The sequence below is a fragment of the Seriola lalandi genome, unplaced genomic scaffold (assembly GCF_002814215.2).
Source record: "Seriola lalandi dorsalis isolate HSWRI2012SDOR001 ecotype SW California unplaced genomic scaffold, Sedor1 jcf7180002054885, whole genome shotgun sequence".
Classification (NCBI taxonomy): domain Eukaryota; kingdom Metazoa; phylum Chordata; class Actinopteri; order Carangiformes; family Carangidae; genus Seriola; species Seriola lalandi.
This window is the reverse complement of record NW_019525437.1, coordinates 1,858,061-1,872,254: the sequence shown is the minus strand read 5'-3', so window position 1 is coordinate 1,872,254 and position 14,194 is coordinate 1,858,061. Positions and strand designations below refer to the sequence as shown.

The following is a 14,194-nucleotide window of genomic DNA, read 5'->3' as shown; positions in this document are numbered from 1 at the left end:
GTTTTATTAATATCCTGATCATATGACCTACTTCACACACACACTTCTACTAGACTGGTGAAACTTTGTCCTGTGCACTCAGCTCTGTTAGCCAGAGTAAAAGTGAAAGATCATTTAGTTTATATTATCTGTTCTGTGTTGAATCATTTCATTTTAAATACAGGACTTACAACTTAAGCTGAACCTCACACTGAACTCGGAAAAACTGGTTTCAGATACTGCGCTGCAGAATGATGGAACGAGCTCCAAAAAAATTTTAAAAGTTATAATTTCTTATTTCACTCAAACATTTTAAAGGGTTATACTCATGTTTTTACAATCACACTTGCACATACTTCTTTTTTTAATGTGAAAGTGTATAATGTCTGTCTTTGAATTACCTGTGCCCATTTTAATCCCTGTCAATTTATGTGTGCGTCTACTGTATATGTTTATTTTTATACACTGGTCCATCTTAAAAAAGAGATCCCGATCTCAATGAGACTACCTGTTTAAATAAAGGAATTAATAACAATTCTTCAGTGTTTATCACTGCGTCTCTCAACAGCTCTTCAAGTGTTCAGAGCTCCCCGTAAATTAACACACAAGACAGTAAACATGAATGAACCTGTCAGAATCAGTCTTAAATTGTTTAATTTGATCCTCCGTCCATGTGATAAATACAGGTCCAGAGTGTCAGTCCTGATCTGTGAAACCTCACTGCTTCATTACAAACATGTCACCAGGTGACAGGCAAACATCAGCATCATCACAGTCTGTTTCTGAATCAGAAAGAAATAAGATCACACAGCACAGGTGAGAACCTGCTGATCCCGCCTCCTCTGTCCATACACAGGAAAGGCTGCAGGTTCAGGTGAGGTCAGAGATCAACTGTCCTCACAGGTTGTGGTGACATTCAGACAGGAAGGCGTTAGCTGCAGGAGCTAACAGGCTAACAAAAGCACTGTCCCTATTTGACCATGCAGGTCATGAGTCATGACTCTCACACTAACTGAACATCTCTGCATGTTTCAGATCAGAATTATGACTGCAACCACTAATTACCTTAATTTTTGATCAATCAGATGATTTCTTTGATTAATTGTTAATTATAAAGTGTAAAGGAATAAAGACGTCCAAGGTAACGTCCTCAAACATCTCATTTTGTCTGACCAACCAACCCAAGGAGGTTCAGTCACTGTGACAGAGACCAGAAAGAATCTGAGAGGCGGGAAACATAACAACTAATCACATAATTAATCAATCAATTGTTTCAGCAGTCCAGTTCTGGTTCAGGTGACATACAGTCATTAAATTTCTGTTCAGACCATTCAGACAAGAGAAACATCACATCCTGACTCAGTTGAAACCAAGCTATTAATCAACCATTAGGCAATCACTCAATTAGTCGATTGGTAGAAAATTAACAACTATTTTGATAATCAATCGACCTTTTCAAGTCACTTTTCAAGCAAAACAGTCAAACATTGTTTCAGCTTCTTCAATGTCTTTGAAAAGTATTATTTATATTTATTTATGACAGTAAATTGGACTTCCTCAGACTCGTAATGACATTTTATAAACAAATTAATCAATTAATCAAGGCAATAATCATCAGATTCAGTGATAATAAAAATAAGGAATCCTCAGCACAGAATATTTCACATTTTTTGTTGAAAAATGACTGAAACAAATAAAGGATTTGGATCAGATTGTTGCTGATTTTTTTATCCTCAAATCCTGATTTAAAGATTTTATTTTTGGCAGCAGTCATTGTGGCGCCACCGTGAGGTCAGAACGCATCATGACATTATCATCATTATCATCATCATCATCATCACACTGATCTGAGAGCAGCGGTTCAGCTGGACAGACTGTGTCTGTGTGGCTGCGCCCCTGCTGTTACATCACTCACTCTACACCTCTGATCTCTGCTCAACACAAACACCGAATAATTAGAGATCTACTAAACAAAATATTATTTACATTACTGATTAATTGAGAGATGCATGCAATGTAAGATGGAGGCCATTTTGGACAATACCAACCATCCTCTCCACAACATTCTGGCAGGACAGAGAAGCAGCTACAGCTGCAGCAAACGTCTCATCTCACTGCGCTGCAGAACAGAGAGGTTCAGGAGATCCTTTGTTCCCACTGCCATCAGGCTATAACATACCTCAGTCAAAGGAAGTGGACTCATTTAAATATTATTGTTTATTATGTATTATAAACTGTTTTAACTATTACCAGTGAGCTACTAGACACATGCATTTCCCAAAGGGGGTAAATAAAGTATCTATTTATCAATCTAATGTAGAGCTGCAGAGATCAGTCCATTAATCAGCAACTGTTCTAATATTGGAAGAAAAGTTTGAGTCATTTTTTAAGCAGATACAAAATAAATGTGAAGATTTGATGTTTTTCTTTGTCAGACTTGATAATAAACCAGAGGTCCTCAAAGTTTTTCAGCATGGCATCTCTTCAAGAAGCTGGAAAGAGTTAACAGCCCTCCACCTCTCAAAATGTATCAAATTCTATTAATCAACTAAAAAGGATCCATGTCAAATTTTAGAGAAATACAGGTCAGCAACATCAAACTTTGGTTTAATTTGCTACCAGTGGTGCAGTGACTTATACAGAGCAGAGGGCTCCGCCCCCCACCCCCAACTCACTGTGTGATTCAGCTGTTTACTAAACCAATGACAAAAAATATAGACCAGACTGAAACATACCTTTTCATGACAGCAGCAGCAGCAGCAGCAGCAGGTCCGTCTTGAACTCAGGACCTGTCCTGCCTCTGTGTGTCACTCCCGTGTTGACAGTTGCTGCTCTCTGCCTGGACATCTTCACCTTCCTCCTTCCTGTCTGAACAAGTTTTAGGATTATTCCTCTGAACTGACAGTAAACATATCACATGTGCAGTATGGAGGAAATATATCACATCTATGGTAATCTTAAAAATATTTACCGTTAACTGACAATGACAGTGCAGAATCCTGTATTTACCTGCCTCAGTGTTGTTAATCTTCCTGGCTCAGAATCTGGACTGTAGTTGAAGCACAGAGGAGACGCAGGAACTTGGGTCTTGTAGTTGTAGCAAAAAACTACAAGCAGCCTAAAGTGCACAAACATGGCACTGTACTTTCACAGCTAACCTGCTAACTGCGAACTAACTAGCCAACTCTGTTCTGGTCGCTAGCTCACCTCTCCCACTCACACGCTCTCTCTCTCTCTACCTACACAACCTACGTACTGAGGGGAAGAGCAAGTGATTTATTTATATTCAGAAGGCAGACATGACCATATATCTGGGCTTCCTCAAGTTCACCTGGACCTCTACAACCACAGGTAAGTCTGCTTGTCTCTTCCGCCAGGACTGGGCTAGGCTAAAGTTAGCCTTTAACGGACTTTGTGCTGAGCTAACTTTAGCTAATACAAGTCAGTTAGCTAACCTGTAGTTAATGGTAAGAAACTGACAGGGTCAAAAAGGGTAGACATGAAAAAAAATCTGAAGGGTTTAGGGTTAGCAATGACATTGAAAAACACCGCAATACAAAATTATCACTATTAAACAGAAGCTTTCCAAAGTCAGAGACAAATACCCAGCCTGTCCACAGTCCCACGTGTCCCTGCAGTGAAGCTGTCAGGTGTTGTTTTGTCTGAAACGCTCTGCTGGTTCTAACAGCAGCAGCAGCAGCAGCAGTTTCCTCTGTCAGTTGATGATGGAGTCTGTGCTGGTCTGTCTGATCCTCGTCTCTCTCAGCGGTGAGTCTCTTTAATGTCTCTTTATAACATTCACTCTGATGGATGTTTCAAACGTTAATGTGGTGATTAAATCAAGCAGTCGTTGACAGACTAAAGAGCTGTTTGACAGTTTAGGCCAATTTTAGAGGATTTTATGCTGAAAATCCCTTCAAATTAAAGCTTCTTTGTCTAAAGGAATAAAAACATCTCACTGAGACGTCTGGAGAATACTCTGAGCCGATAGAGCCAAACTTTATTTATTAAAATTTATTGGAAAATATAATCTACTTAGTACTTTAATTTAATAAGTTCAAAATATTTCTATATTTGGACAGATATATATATTATACAAATTATGTATTATTGTAGAAAAAAATCTAGCCTAACACACTGATTTCTGATTTTCATAATACGAAATATTTGAGAATAATAATCATAATATAAATATACACTGAAAAAATCTAATCTACTGCAGTCACAATATTTTTGAATATATTTTTTTTTCAAATGTTCAATGTTCAATGTTATTATAAAATATTAATATTAGTAATTATATTATTAATATGATTACATTAGTAATATACAGAGAAGAACAGGAAAATCTTTTTTATCATTGTTGTATCATTTGCTTTGAAAATGACGAGTTTCAATGAGTTGCTGATTATTTTTCTGTCCAGTGACTAATTGTATAACCATTACTTTATATACAGCACAATATTTGACATCAATGATGACAAAACTCACTAAATGATTTCATTTGTAGTTCTTTATTCTGAGTCAGGGAGGGCTGTAAATCTAATCATTTTAATCAATTTCAATTTTAATTAGTCACAAATGTAGTAGTTTTTGTGTGTGTGTGTGTGTGTGTGTGTGTGTGTGTGTGTACGTCCTGACTGTCTATAAACTGTGTTGTTGTTTTTAAGGTTTCTGGTGGGGGCACCAGTCCGCTGCTCTGCCAGCCTCCTCGGTCCAGGTGAGAGTAGGGGAGGATGCCACCCTACCGTGCCCCCTGCTGGACAATGCCACCACGGCTGCCCCACCTGCCTACTCCACTCTAAGCTGGTACAGGAAGGTGACAGGAGGGAGTCCTCAACTGCTCCTCACCATCAGGTCTACCAACAGCTCTAATGTGACATTCGGCTCTGGTGTCGGGCCTGATAAAGTCTCTGCTACAGCCGACGGCTCTCTGCTGCTGCGACGCTCCGAGCACAGCGACTCTGCAGTTTATTACTGTGGGATCAGTCAGGGAAAGGAGCCCAAGAACAAATCAGCAGGGACTCAGAGATTCACAGAGACATGATCTGAATTTAGACCTGGTTCCTGGTGTACTAGTCCAGACTGAGCAGATTTTACTTTGACTTCCATTTTAGGATTTAGAGTCTCAGCTTTAGATGGTTTCTGTTGCAGACTAGCTTTGATTTTTCTGATTGTGTTTTAAAACTTATTTCAGATTATAGGACTATGAATCTGGTCAACTGACTGAATGAACAGAAAACTATAACTATATGTGCGATTACAAATAATTAAATAAATGTATCGTTAATTAGTTTATTAAACAAGTTTGTTCAGTTTTTGTTGTGTCCAGTTTGAGTTTGGGTTGAGTCACTGTCTCCCATGTAAATGTCATTTGGCAAAATTGCACTTTTTCAGGTTTGTAAACTCTGAGGCAAAATATGAAATGGAAGTGCATCACATGAAAAGACATCATATGAACATAAAAACATATTAAAACATTTGATGTCAATGAAATAGAGTGATGTAAATCCTGCATTCCACATTTTCATTTGTCACTTGTGACATTTAATCGATATTTTAATGTAATGCACATCTGCTGATACTAAAACAAAGTCAGTGTCTCTTGTGTTGTCTGTGGAGGAGCCTGATGAATTCTATCTGTAGGACAGATAATACAGACGGATCTGTCCTTAGGCACAGGAATAACATGTAATATTTAAGCCTCTTGTTTAATCAAGATTGATTCCAAATGAATGAGCTGTTTCTTGAATTTATGAATGTTGTGATTATTGTTTATTAGTAACTTAAACTTGGTGCAGCGGTTGTTGGTCTTTAACCTTCACTTAAAGGCGTGATGTGTAAGATTGTGCTACTTGCTCCGTCTCCACATTTCACCTCATCTGGCCAGAATTTTAGTTTAAAATGTTCAAAAAAAGAACTAACGCTATCAATAGTATGGGAAGAGCGTTATTGTGGATATCTGAAATGTTCATTTTGACTAGGAAGAATTAAATTACGGATATCTGTAATACATATCCAGACCAGCCATTAAATGTTAAAACTGCTTGCCATATCAGGCCGCTCTCCAGGAACCCTTGTCCTCCTAGATCCTGTTTGCACAAAGAAATCAACTTCCCGGGACCAGAGGTAATCTATCAGAGATCCTATTTGATTGCGAAGATGTCTCACTGGCATGGTAAAAGCAAAGATCCTCTATACTGTCTACTGTCTCTGGTAAAAGAAATGAATTGAATTTCATGAAACATTGATCCTTATTGTTTTGTTTGGGAAGAGGGAGACTCAGCACAAATTTGAGACGCCGAATAAATTGAACAGATTTTGTTTTTGCTGAATCACTGAAAGCGATATGTTTGTTGAATGATGTCAGTGGTGAGGAAACGCACAACACTGTGAAAGAAGAAGGGCTTTTGTCAACATCTGTGTACAGATACAGAGCTGTGTACAAAAAACTATAAAACTCAGTGCTCAAAGTTCCCGCACAGCTTGTGACACTGAAATACAAATCCTACACAAACCTCAGAGGGCGGGTGGTTCTGTTGCCTTCATTGGCAAATCCTGAAAGGTGCTGTAGATTTTCAAGATGGATGACGGCACACTTGAAAATGATGAACCGACCAAGTAAGTCGTCAATCGACGCCTTTTTAACTGTATCTTGGATATCAAGTTATGGATGGCAGAGAACTTCCTACAAATCAATCAGGACAAACAGACGTCTTAGTCATTGGTTCTGAAGCTCAGAGAGAGAAACTCAATGTCAGGAGGCATCTTTGACTGAGATCTCAGTTTTGAGCCCCACATCAGGAATATAACAAAGACAGCATTTTATCATCTAAAGAACATTGACAGAGTACGACCATTCCTCTCTCAAGCCAGTACAGAGACACTACTACACGCTTTTACTACTTCCACAATTGACTATTGTAATGCTGCAGGAAGTGGTGATACTTTTAAAATTAAACTCAAGACCTACCTTTTTAGTCTGGCTTTTAATTGAATTTATTCTTTCAAGCTGTTTTACTGGTTTGCCCTTTTTTTTTGATTATTTTCTGACTTTTATTTTTATTTTGGACTTTTAATACCTCACACAGTGACCGTTAAATTATTCCACTGCACTTGTTGCTGCGACACCAATTTGTTTGTTTATCGCCGGATTTCATCCTGTCATTGTTGCTAAATACAGTTTGCAGCTTCACTGTAAAACCTGTCAACAGTTTTATGTTCAACTGGAGCAACTGACTTCTTCTCCAGAGACCTGTCCAACTGTTTCATAGTTTCACAGTCCAGAGGCAGCTGATAAAGAGCAGGAAGGAAAGAAAATATTTCACTGCATTTCATTACATGTACAAACATGTAATCAGGGGGATTATAATGTATTCAGTGTGTTTAGCTTTTGAATTTTGTTGCCTTAGTTTCTTTTCAGTCTGCCACTTAACTGTGTGTAGTTTGACCTTTTTCTATGGATGACCTTTAAAATATTGTGCTACTGTTTATTCTGTATTTGTGTGTCTGTGTTCAGTGACACTGCTGCCATCAGTCGAGGCAACAACATCAGAGAGAAAATTTCCTGTTTTTCTGTCCTTCACCAACCAACTGAACTAACGGTCGATCTGATCCCAGAGCAGTCTGTCTCCTCTGGAGACTGTTGGTTTTCTGCTCCAACAGTTTCTCATGTTTCTGTTTTCCAGACAAAACATCTCCTGATGACAGACGTTCACTCACTGAGAAGATCTACAGGCTTCGGACTGACAGCAGCAAACACCACCACGGACATCAGGTAAAATTAAAAATATATAAGGACTTTTATTTAAGGTATGGTCATGAGAACTTTTATTTTGGATGAATGTTAAAAAAAATGAATGTTATTATGATTTTAAACATAGGTGTAAGCACAATTAATAATAATAATTTAATAATAATTATTATGTTTTTTTTCTTTTATAAAAACCACCATCATTTTATTCAAGGTAAAAATGTGCATTATTGTGGAGTTTCTTTAAGGTTAAAAAGATCATTAGCAGAAAAATTACATTATTAAAACTTTAATTTAAACAATTTAATTTAAACTTTAGGTTAAACAACATATTAGGAGGAGTTTAACTATTTATTTCAATTTATTTATATGTTTTAAGTAATTCATTGATGATTTTATTTAAGGAAAGGAATTTTAATGAAGTTGAAACCGCTCTTAATGAGACTCCATTAAAGGTTGTGAAATAGACTTAATTTATGGTGAAACCATCATTAAATAGAATGAATTTCTCAGGAACATGTTTGTAGTAAAGTAAAATGAGCCGTGGTGACTCAAAAATTTCAACATCATCATGTTACTTCAGAACAAACTGATATGTTTCAGCATCGTCCTGGATTCAGACCAGGACCAGGACCAGGACCAGGACCAGGACCGTGTCAGAGCCGTCCCTGTGCTGATTGTTGAGACAGAGAGGAAGACAAGTCTTCAGGATGGACCCGGCAGTGACCTTCATCATCCTCCTGGGGTGAGGCTCCACACAAACTGATCAACTGCTCCTTTAACTGATGATGATGATGATAATGATGATGATGATGATGATGATTAAGAACTGCTCCTTTAATACCGTGTGTGTGTGTGTGTGTGTGTGTGTGTGTGTGTGTGTGTGTGTGTGTGTGTGTGTGTCCTCCCTGCTGCTGTAGATGTTGTGTGTGGACCAGAGGACAGTCTGTCTCTTTCTCCATGGTCTTCAGCGCAGGGATTGAGCTGCTGGTGCACACTGGTGAACAAACAGCTGACCGTGATGATATTCATCATCAGAACAAGACAAATGGTTTGTTTCTCTGATCTTCAGTTCGAGAGGTTTGTTGTGAAAAAGTTGATATATGAAAAAGCAGCACTGTGGGTTGATAGTTTTACACAGCAACAGCTGCTGAGGCCCATGGGTAATGTAGTATTTACAAAACTGAGGAACAAAATGATGATGTGGTGAAACATCTGACAGTGTTTCCGTGTCCAGGAAGTTTTCTGTCACGTGACTCCAGTTTGTTCATATTCTCATCAGGAGCCTCAGTAACGATGTTCAGATCATTTAAAGGTGCAGACTGTGTTCTGTTTTCATCCTATGATCTGACTGTGTCTGTCTTTGAAATAAGAAAAAATAAATATACTTATTCTTATGATCATCCAGATATTCAGTCCGTCCAGCCTCATGTCTCGTCCTCTTTTAACAGAACAGAAGTTTACATTTAAGATTTAATTAAATCAGTAGCTTTTTCCTCGTTTAGTTCATTTATAGACATGATCAGATTAAACACGTCAATCATTGTTTAATATTAATTATGTTTTGGGGATTTTCCTTTTTAAAAAAAGTTTTGGTTTTTTTTACCATATGAAGGTGTTTGGTTTAAATCTAAGTAACAACAGCTGAGCAGATGAAGCTCAATAACATTTGATGATTTATTCAATATGAAGACATGTGGACAAACTGTCTGTGCTAATAGACTTTTGACTGTAGATGTAAAACTCTACACAATATAGTTTAACTAAACAAACAGGATTGATTTGTTGTGGACTATTTTCGATGGCGGATGAATTTGGGGCAGCAGGACAGTGTGTGTAACAGTTCATGATAAAATGTGCAGAACTTTCACTGGTGTCTAAATTGTTTTCTGTAACCATCATCTCTCCTTCCTCAGGTTCCTCATCTTCCTCACCCTCCGTTCGTCCGACGGCTCAGATCGTGTCCTTGGTCCGGGTCTCTCAGGATCCAGGATCTCCTCACTTGCTGGTCTGCGTCCTCTCTGAATTAAAGTCCCCTCTGCAGGACGTCCTGTGGTGGGTCGATGACACCATGGTGACGACCTCAGGGGCCGACGTGTCTGTGATGAGGTCGGAGGAGGAGGGTGGAGCCTACAGCGCCGTCTCAGTGTGGGAGGTGGCGGCTGCAGAGTGGAGGTCCAGATCCACATACTGGTGTGGGACGATCCAGGAGGGACAGGTTTACAGAGAGAAGCTGTGCTCACAGGACTGACTGATCCAGACTGGGCTCAGGACTCAAGGACCAGCAGCTGTTGTTCTGTAATTAATTAATGAGCTCACTGAGTTTGTTGTGAATCCAGCAGGAAGAATGATCAGTAACAATAAAATATCTGAATTTGTCTGATATGGGTGATTAATAAATATTGATCAGATAATGAAGTGAAGACACGCGGTAGAATAAATACCACACAGTGCAGCAGTGTTTCTATTGGTCCAATGAAATCAGCTGTTGAGTCGTAAGTGAACAAAGATGGCCTCTATTTATGATGATTAGGTTTAGTTGAACTTGCTTCGTAGTACAGACCCAAACACACTGGAACATACCCAACATACCCAGGATAACTTTTAGTTTTCTGGTATCTATCTATCTATTCGGGTCAACACAATGCAAAGGCAACAAAACAAATGCAAATTAAGCTGCAGCAGTCCGTATATACTATTGGTCCTGTTTGCCTGGGGACGATTATTGCTTGCGGAACAGGCGGATTATATAGGGTGGCAAACTCAGGAGTAGTGAGTGATTTTGGACACTGCCTTAATTTGCATTCATGTTGTTGCATTTTCATGTATTGACCTGTCGGGGCCACCGTAGATAAGGGCTCAGATATTACAACATATTACAGCCTGGTAGAATCTCACACTCAAACTCCTGTTCTGGATTCAGTTTGGTCCAGAATCTGTTGGTCCTCCTGACAAAAAAAGACCAGGTACCATGAGTGAGTTAACTTCGATCCTTTACTGTACATGAGATCCTGCCTCAGGGACTGAACCCAGATCAGCCGCTGTCACAGAGTCCTGCAGGATTCAAACCTTCAACCTCTTTAATCTGATATGATCAACAGAAAATAAACAACATGCAGAGATACACCTGTAACAGCTGTGACTGTCCTCTCTCAGTTTATATGTCCTCCTCCAAAATAAAACAGGTACAAGTTTACTGTCAAACACAAAACAAACACCATTTACAGGTTAGCCCCGCCCACACCTCCCTCAGAGATAAATAGAAGCAAAAATATTCATGTTTTTACAGAAGAGTATAGATGTAAATCAAATATACTGTATACATGCTTTCACCATGACAGCTAGTTACCCAGAATTCCATTTGGCAACAAGTCTCAAACACCTGGGGACAGGTGAGTCCACCTGGATCAGATCAGTCAAGCAGAAGAGAACCAGAACTCAGGTTTTCACCAGATTATTTCAAGAGGAACCAAACCACAACCCAAGACCTGTCACACTCTCATCATCTCCAAACAACCAATCTGAGCCAGTTCAACCAGTCTGAACCAGTCCAGCACCAGCACAGATCAGGATTCAGGATTCAGGAATCCCGATCTGTGGAGGCTCCACGGGTCTGTGGGTTGGGTTCGTCTTTAAGAAGACCAATGTTTCTCTTCACAATCCAGGACTCAGTACGGTGGCTGAGACAGAACAAAAAGCACAGCAGCCTGAGAAAACTCAAACAGCTCCTTCAGAAAGACAGACGAGACCAGGTCTGTATTGATCAAGTATCTGAGGATCAAACTTCCTGCTCTCTGTCATCCGGATGATGACTCTGAGCTGCAGAGTAAAACTATGATAATATAAAGATTATAAGCAAATAACTTCTGTAACTTACCATGATTATGTTCCTGTTCTGATATTTACAGACGTGTCATTCAGTCACTTGAACTCACTCGTGGCTTTAAAAGTAAATGTGGCTTTTATATTTAGGTTTTTATAAAAAAAAAAAATTAATTAAAAAAAACTTTAGCTGATTAAACTAGTAAATTCAGGAGAAAAAGAATTTATCAAAAATAAAGAAGAGAAAAAATATAATGAATAAAACAGGTTTAACTCATTTTAAACTATATAGCTGTTCTTATTCCTTTCTCCTCCCTCTCATCCCCCTTTATTTATTTGTTTTTTTACATTATTTTTTTATAATATTTGTTTTCTGGATCCAGTTTTGCTAGATACCTAATCCTGTGATATATTATCTCCCTTCATTAAGTGATTGATTTCATTAATTGCGGTGCCTCTGGTTTCAGACAGCTTAATTCTTATTTGTTTAAACGCTGCTGCTCTTAATATTCTGAAAAGATATTCATCAGTTAGTTGAGAAAGTTGCTGTGGTGTTCTAACAAATCATAATTGCTCGGGCCCCAAAAGGAGTTTGCACTGAAAAATTGTATCTATAACTATATATATATATATACACACTGTATATGGATACTGCTGTTCTTTATATTTATATATTTTGAAAAAGCTACTAACATGAACATTGGAACAAAATAAAATAGTTAAAATTTTCAACATTTTTCATAGGTGTCGGATTTCTTATTACACAATAGTGGTAAACTCTGATTGGAGGAGACTCTAGATTCTTCTGTTCTGATTGGTTCAGACTGACTGCAGCAGGACGAGGAGTCAACAGGTTAAAGCTTCAGTGAGGAAGGTTCTGTCTGTTCCTCCTTTCAGATGTTTGATGAGCAGAGAGCCAGAAACATCTGGACCATCAACCTCTGGATTAGTGACTGAACTGTCAGCTGACAGAGGACGAACGCTGCTGTTTTCTCAGGTCCTGTTTGGACTGTCCAGGCCACCGCTGATCTGAGTCTCAATGTGGAATAAGTTTTAGTTTGAGCGGCACCAGCTCCAGCTGCTCGTCTCTCCTCAGTGTGGTTCATGGTGTTTGTGGTTTTGGAAGCCCCTGTGCAGATAGAGGTAGACGTGTGGTTTCAGATCAGATCAAAAGGTTTGATTCAGATTGGGTTTTTCTGGGCCTGAACACTGAACATGTCTCTGGGTTTGTGGAGCCCTAAAGATAATCATCTGTCTAAAACCAAACTATGTACAGTGCAAACAGGAAGTCATCCTTACAGCTGATTAAGTGTAAACAACACTAAATTTTACTAGAAGCTCACGAACACAACATGTTACTCACCTGAAGGCTAAAGACTGGAGCTACGCTACCTACGACAGTCAGCGGGAGTCGACAGGAAAGAGTAGAAAGGATAAAAAACTCAAAGCAGAAGCAGAATCCTCCTCTTCCTCCTCCTCCTCCTCCTCGTTACAGTCTAAACATGAAGCTCCTCGTCCCTCATGCCAGTGTCCATGTGTTAATAAAGTTTAGTAAAATACAATCAATCAGCTCCGTCCTGAGCGTCCAAGAAAAAGTTCACCTTCTGAACCAGGAGAAGAAGAGTCAAGACCAGAGTCTTCATCTGTCCCACATCAGAACCCAGACTGGCTGTAAACCACAGACCAGACCCTGTCCTCAGAGATACCTCAGAGGCTTTAGAGTCAGATCAGGACTGAGGACTGATGCTGCCATGACACTGGTCGACCACAGATGAACCACAAGCACATCTGGAGGTAGTCTCACGCACATCTGTGATCAGATCTCAGCAGGTGAGACGGGCTACGTCCTGCAAGACCAAGCCGGGTCTCGAAACCGGAGAGAGCCAGAGACCATGGACGGGTTATGACACAACCGGCCCCTGAACACAGACATAAAAGACCCCCCCCCAGAGTCTGTGTTGATCAACAGTCATATCAAACAGAGACTCTGGACCTTGGTCCCCTGGGTCCCAAATATCCTGAGTGAGGTCGAGTACAAAAGGAAAAATAAACGAAATGAGGACACTAGAGACTGAATCAACCCTCTAACCTGGAATCAGATGAGTCCTTTCTGACAAGAAGTAGCTACAGGATTCAACACACTGCCCAGCTTTCTGTGGGTTAGCTTCGTTAGCCTCGTTAGCCTCCATGTGTTTCCAGCTGTCACTTGACCTTCCCCTTGTTGACATTTCTCCAGCTCCTTCATTTACACTGAGATCTGATGCAGCAACATGCAGATAATGAGAACACTGATTAACACCAGGTGTAAATACCTGTGATCAGATGATTCCACCAATGAAACGCTTTGTTTTATAAACAGGTCAATTTGGAACAAACATTGAGCAGCGTCTCAGTCAGCAGTGAAAACCTTAAACTGTGGTAAGAAACAGACGCAGTGAACTGAGTGAACATATTTTTAAAAATGCTTCAGCGTCCAATTCTATGATTGCACTGTGTTCAGGTCACAGCGTTAGAACTACAAACAGCCAAACTGTTCACGTCAGTCTCTGTGGTGATTATCTGACACTTTCTCTCCTCCCTCTATGTCCTCACCCACCCCCCTCTTTCTCCTCTCAAACCCAACATCGAGGCAGACGCCCC

General features: G+C 39.5%; 2 protein-coding genes and 1 long non-coding RNA gene across 3 annotated transcripts; 2 read left to right on the top strand and 1 right to left on the bottom strand.

Moving 5' to 3' along the window:
- Window positions 1-2,440: 2,440 nt before the first annotated feature.
- LOC111671758 (uncharacterized) lies at window positions 2,441-8,129 on the top strand. The gene is made up of 2 exons (XM_087180041.1): window positions 2,441-3,747; window positions 4,650-8,129. Exons 1-2 carry the CDS (start codon window positions 3,702-3,704, stop codon window positions 5,024-5,026), a joined length of 423 nt encoding a protein of 140 aa, XP_087036167.1. The 5' UTR covers window positions 2,441-3,701; the 3' UTR covers window positions 5,027-8,129.
- A 1-nt stretch (window position 8,130) lies between these two features.
- On the top strand, window positions 8,131-10,110 carry LOC147817821 (uncharacterized). Its single transcript, XM_087180040.1, has 2 exons — window positions 8,131-8,783; window positions 9,649-10,110. Exons 1-2 carry the CDS (start codon window positions 8,693-8,695, stop codon window positions 9,981-9,983), a joined length of 426 nt encoding a protein of 141 aa, XP_087036166.1. The 5' UTR covers window positions 8,131-8,692; the 3' UTR covers window positions 9,984-10,110.
- Window positions 10,111-10,871: 761 nt separating this feature from the next.
- LOC147817820 (uncharacterized) lies at window positions 10,872-14,177 on the bottom strand. The gene is made up of 2 exons (XR_015438642.1): window positions 12,918-14,177; window positions 10,872-12,683 (listed from the first exon to the last, which is right to left on the bottom strand). It is a non-coding gene; the product is annotated as an uncharacterized LOC147817820 (long non-coding RNA).
- Between the last annotated feature and the right edge of the window lie 17 nt (window positions 14,178-14,194).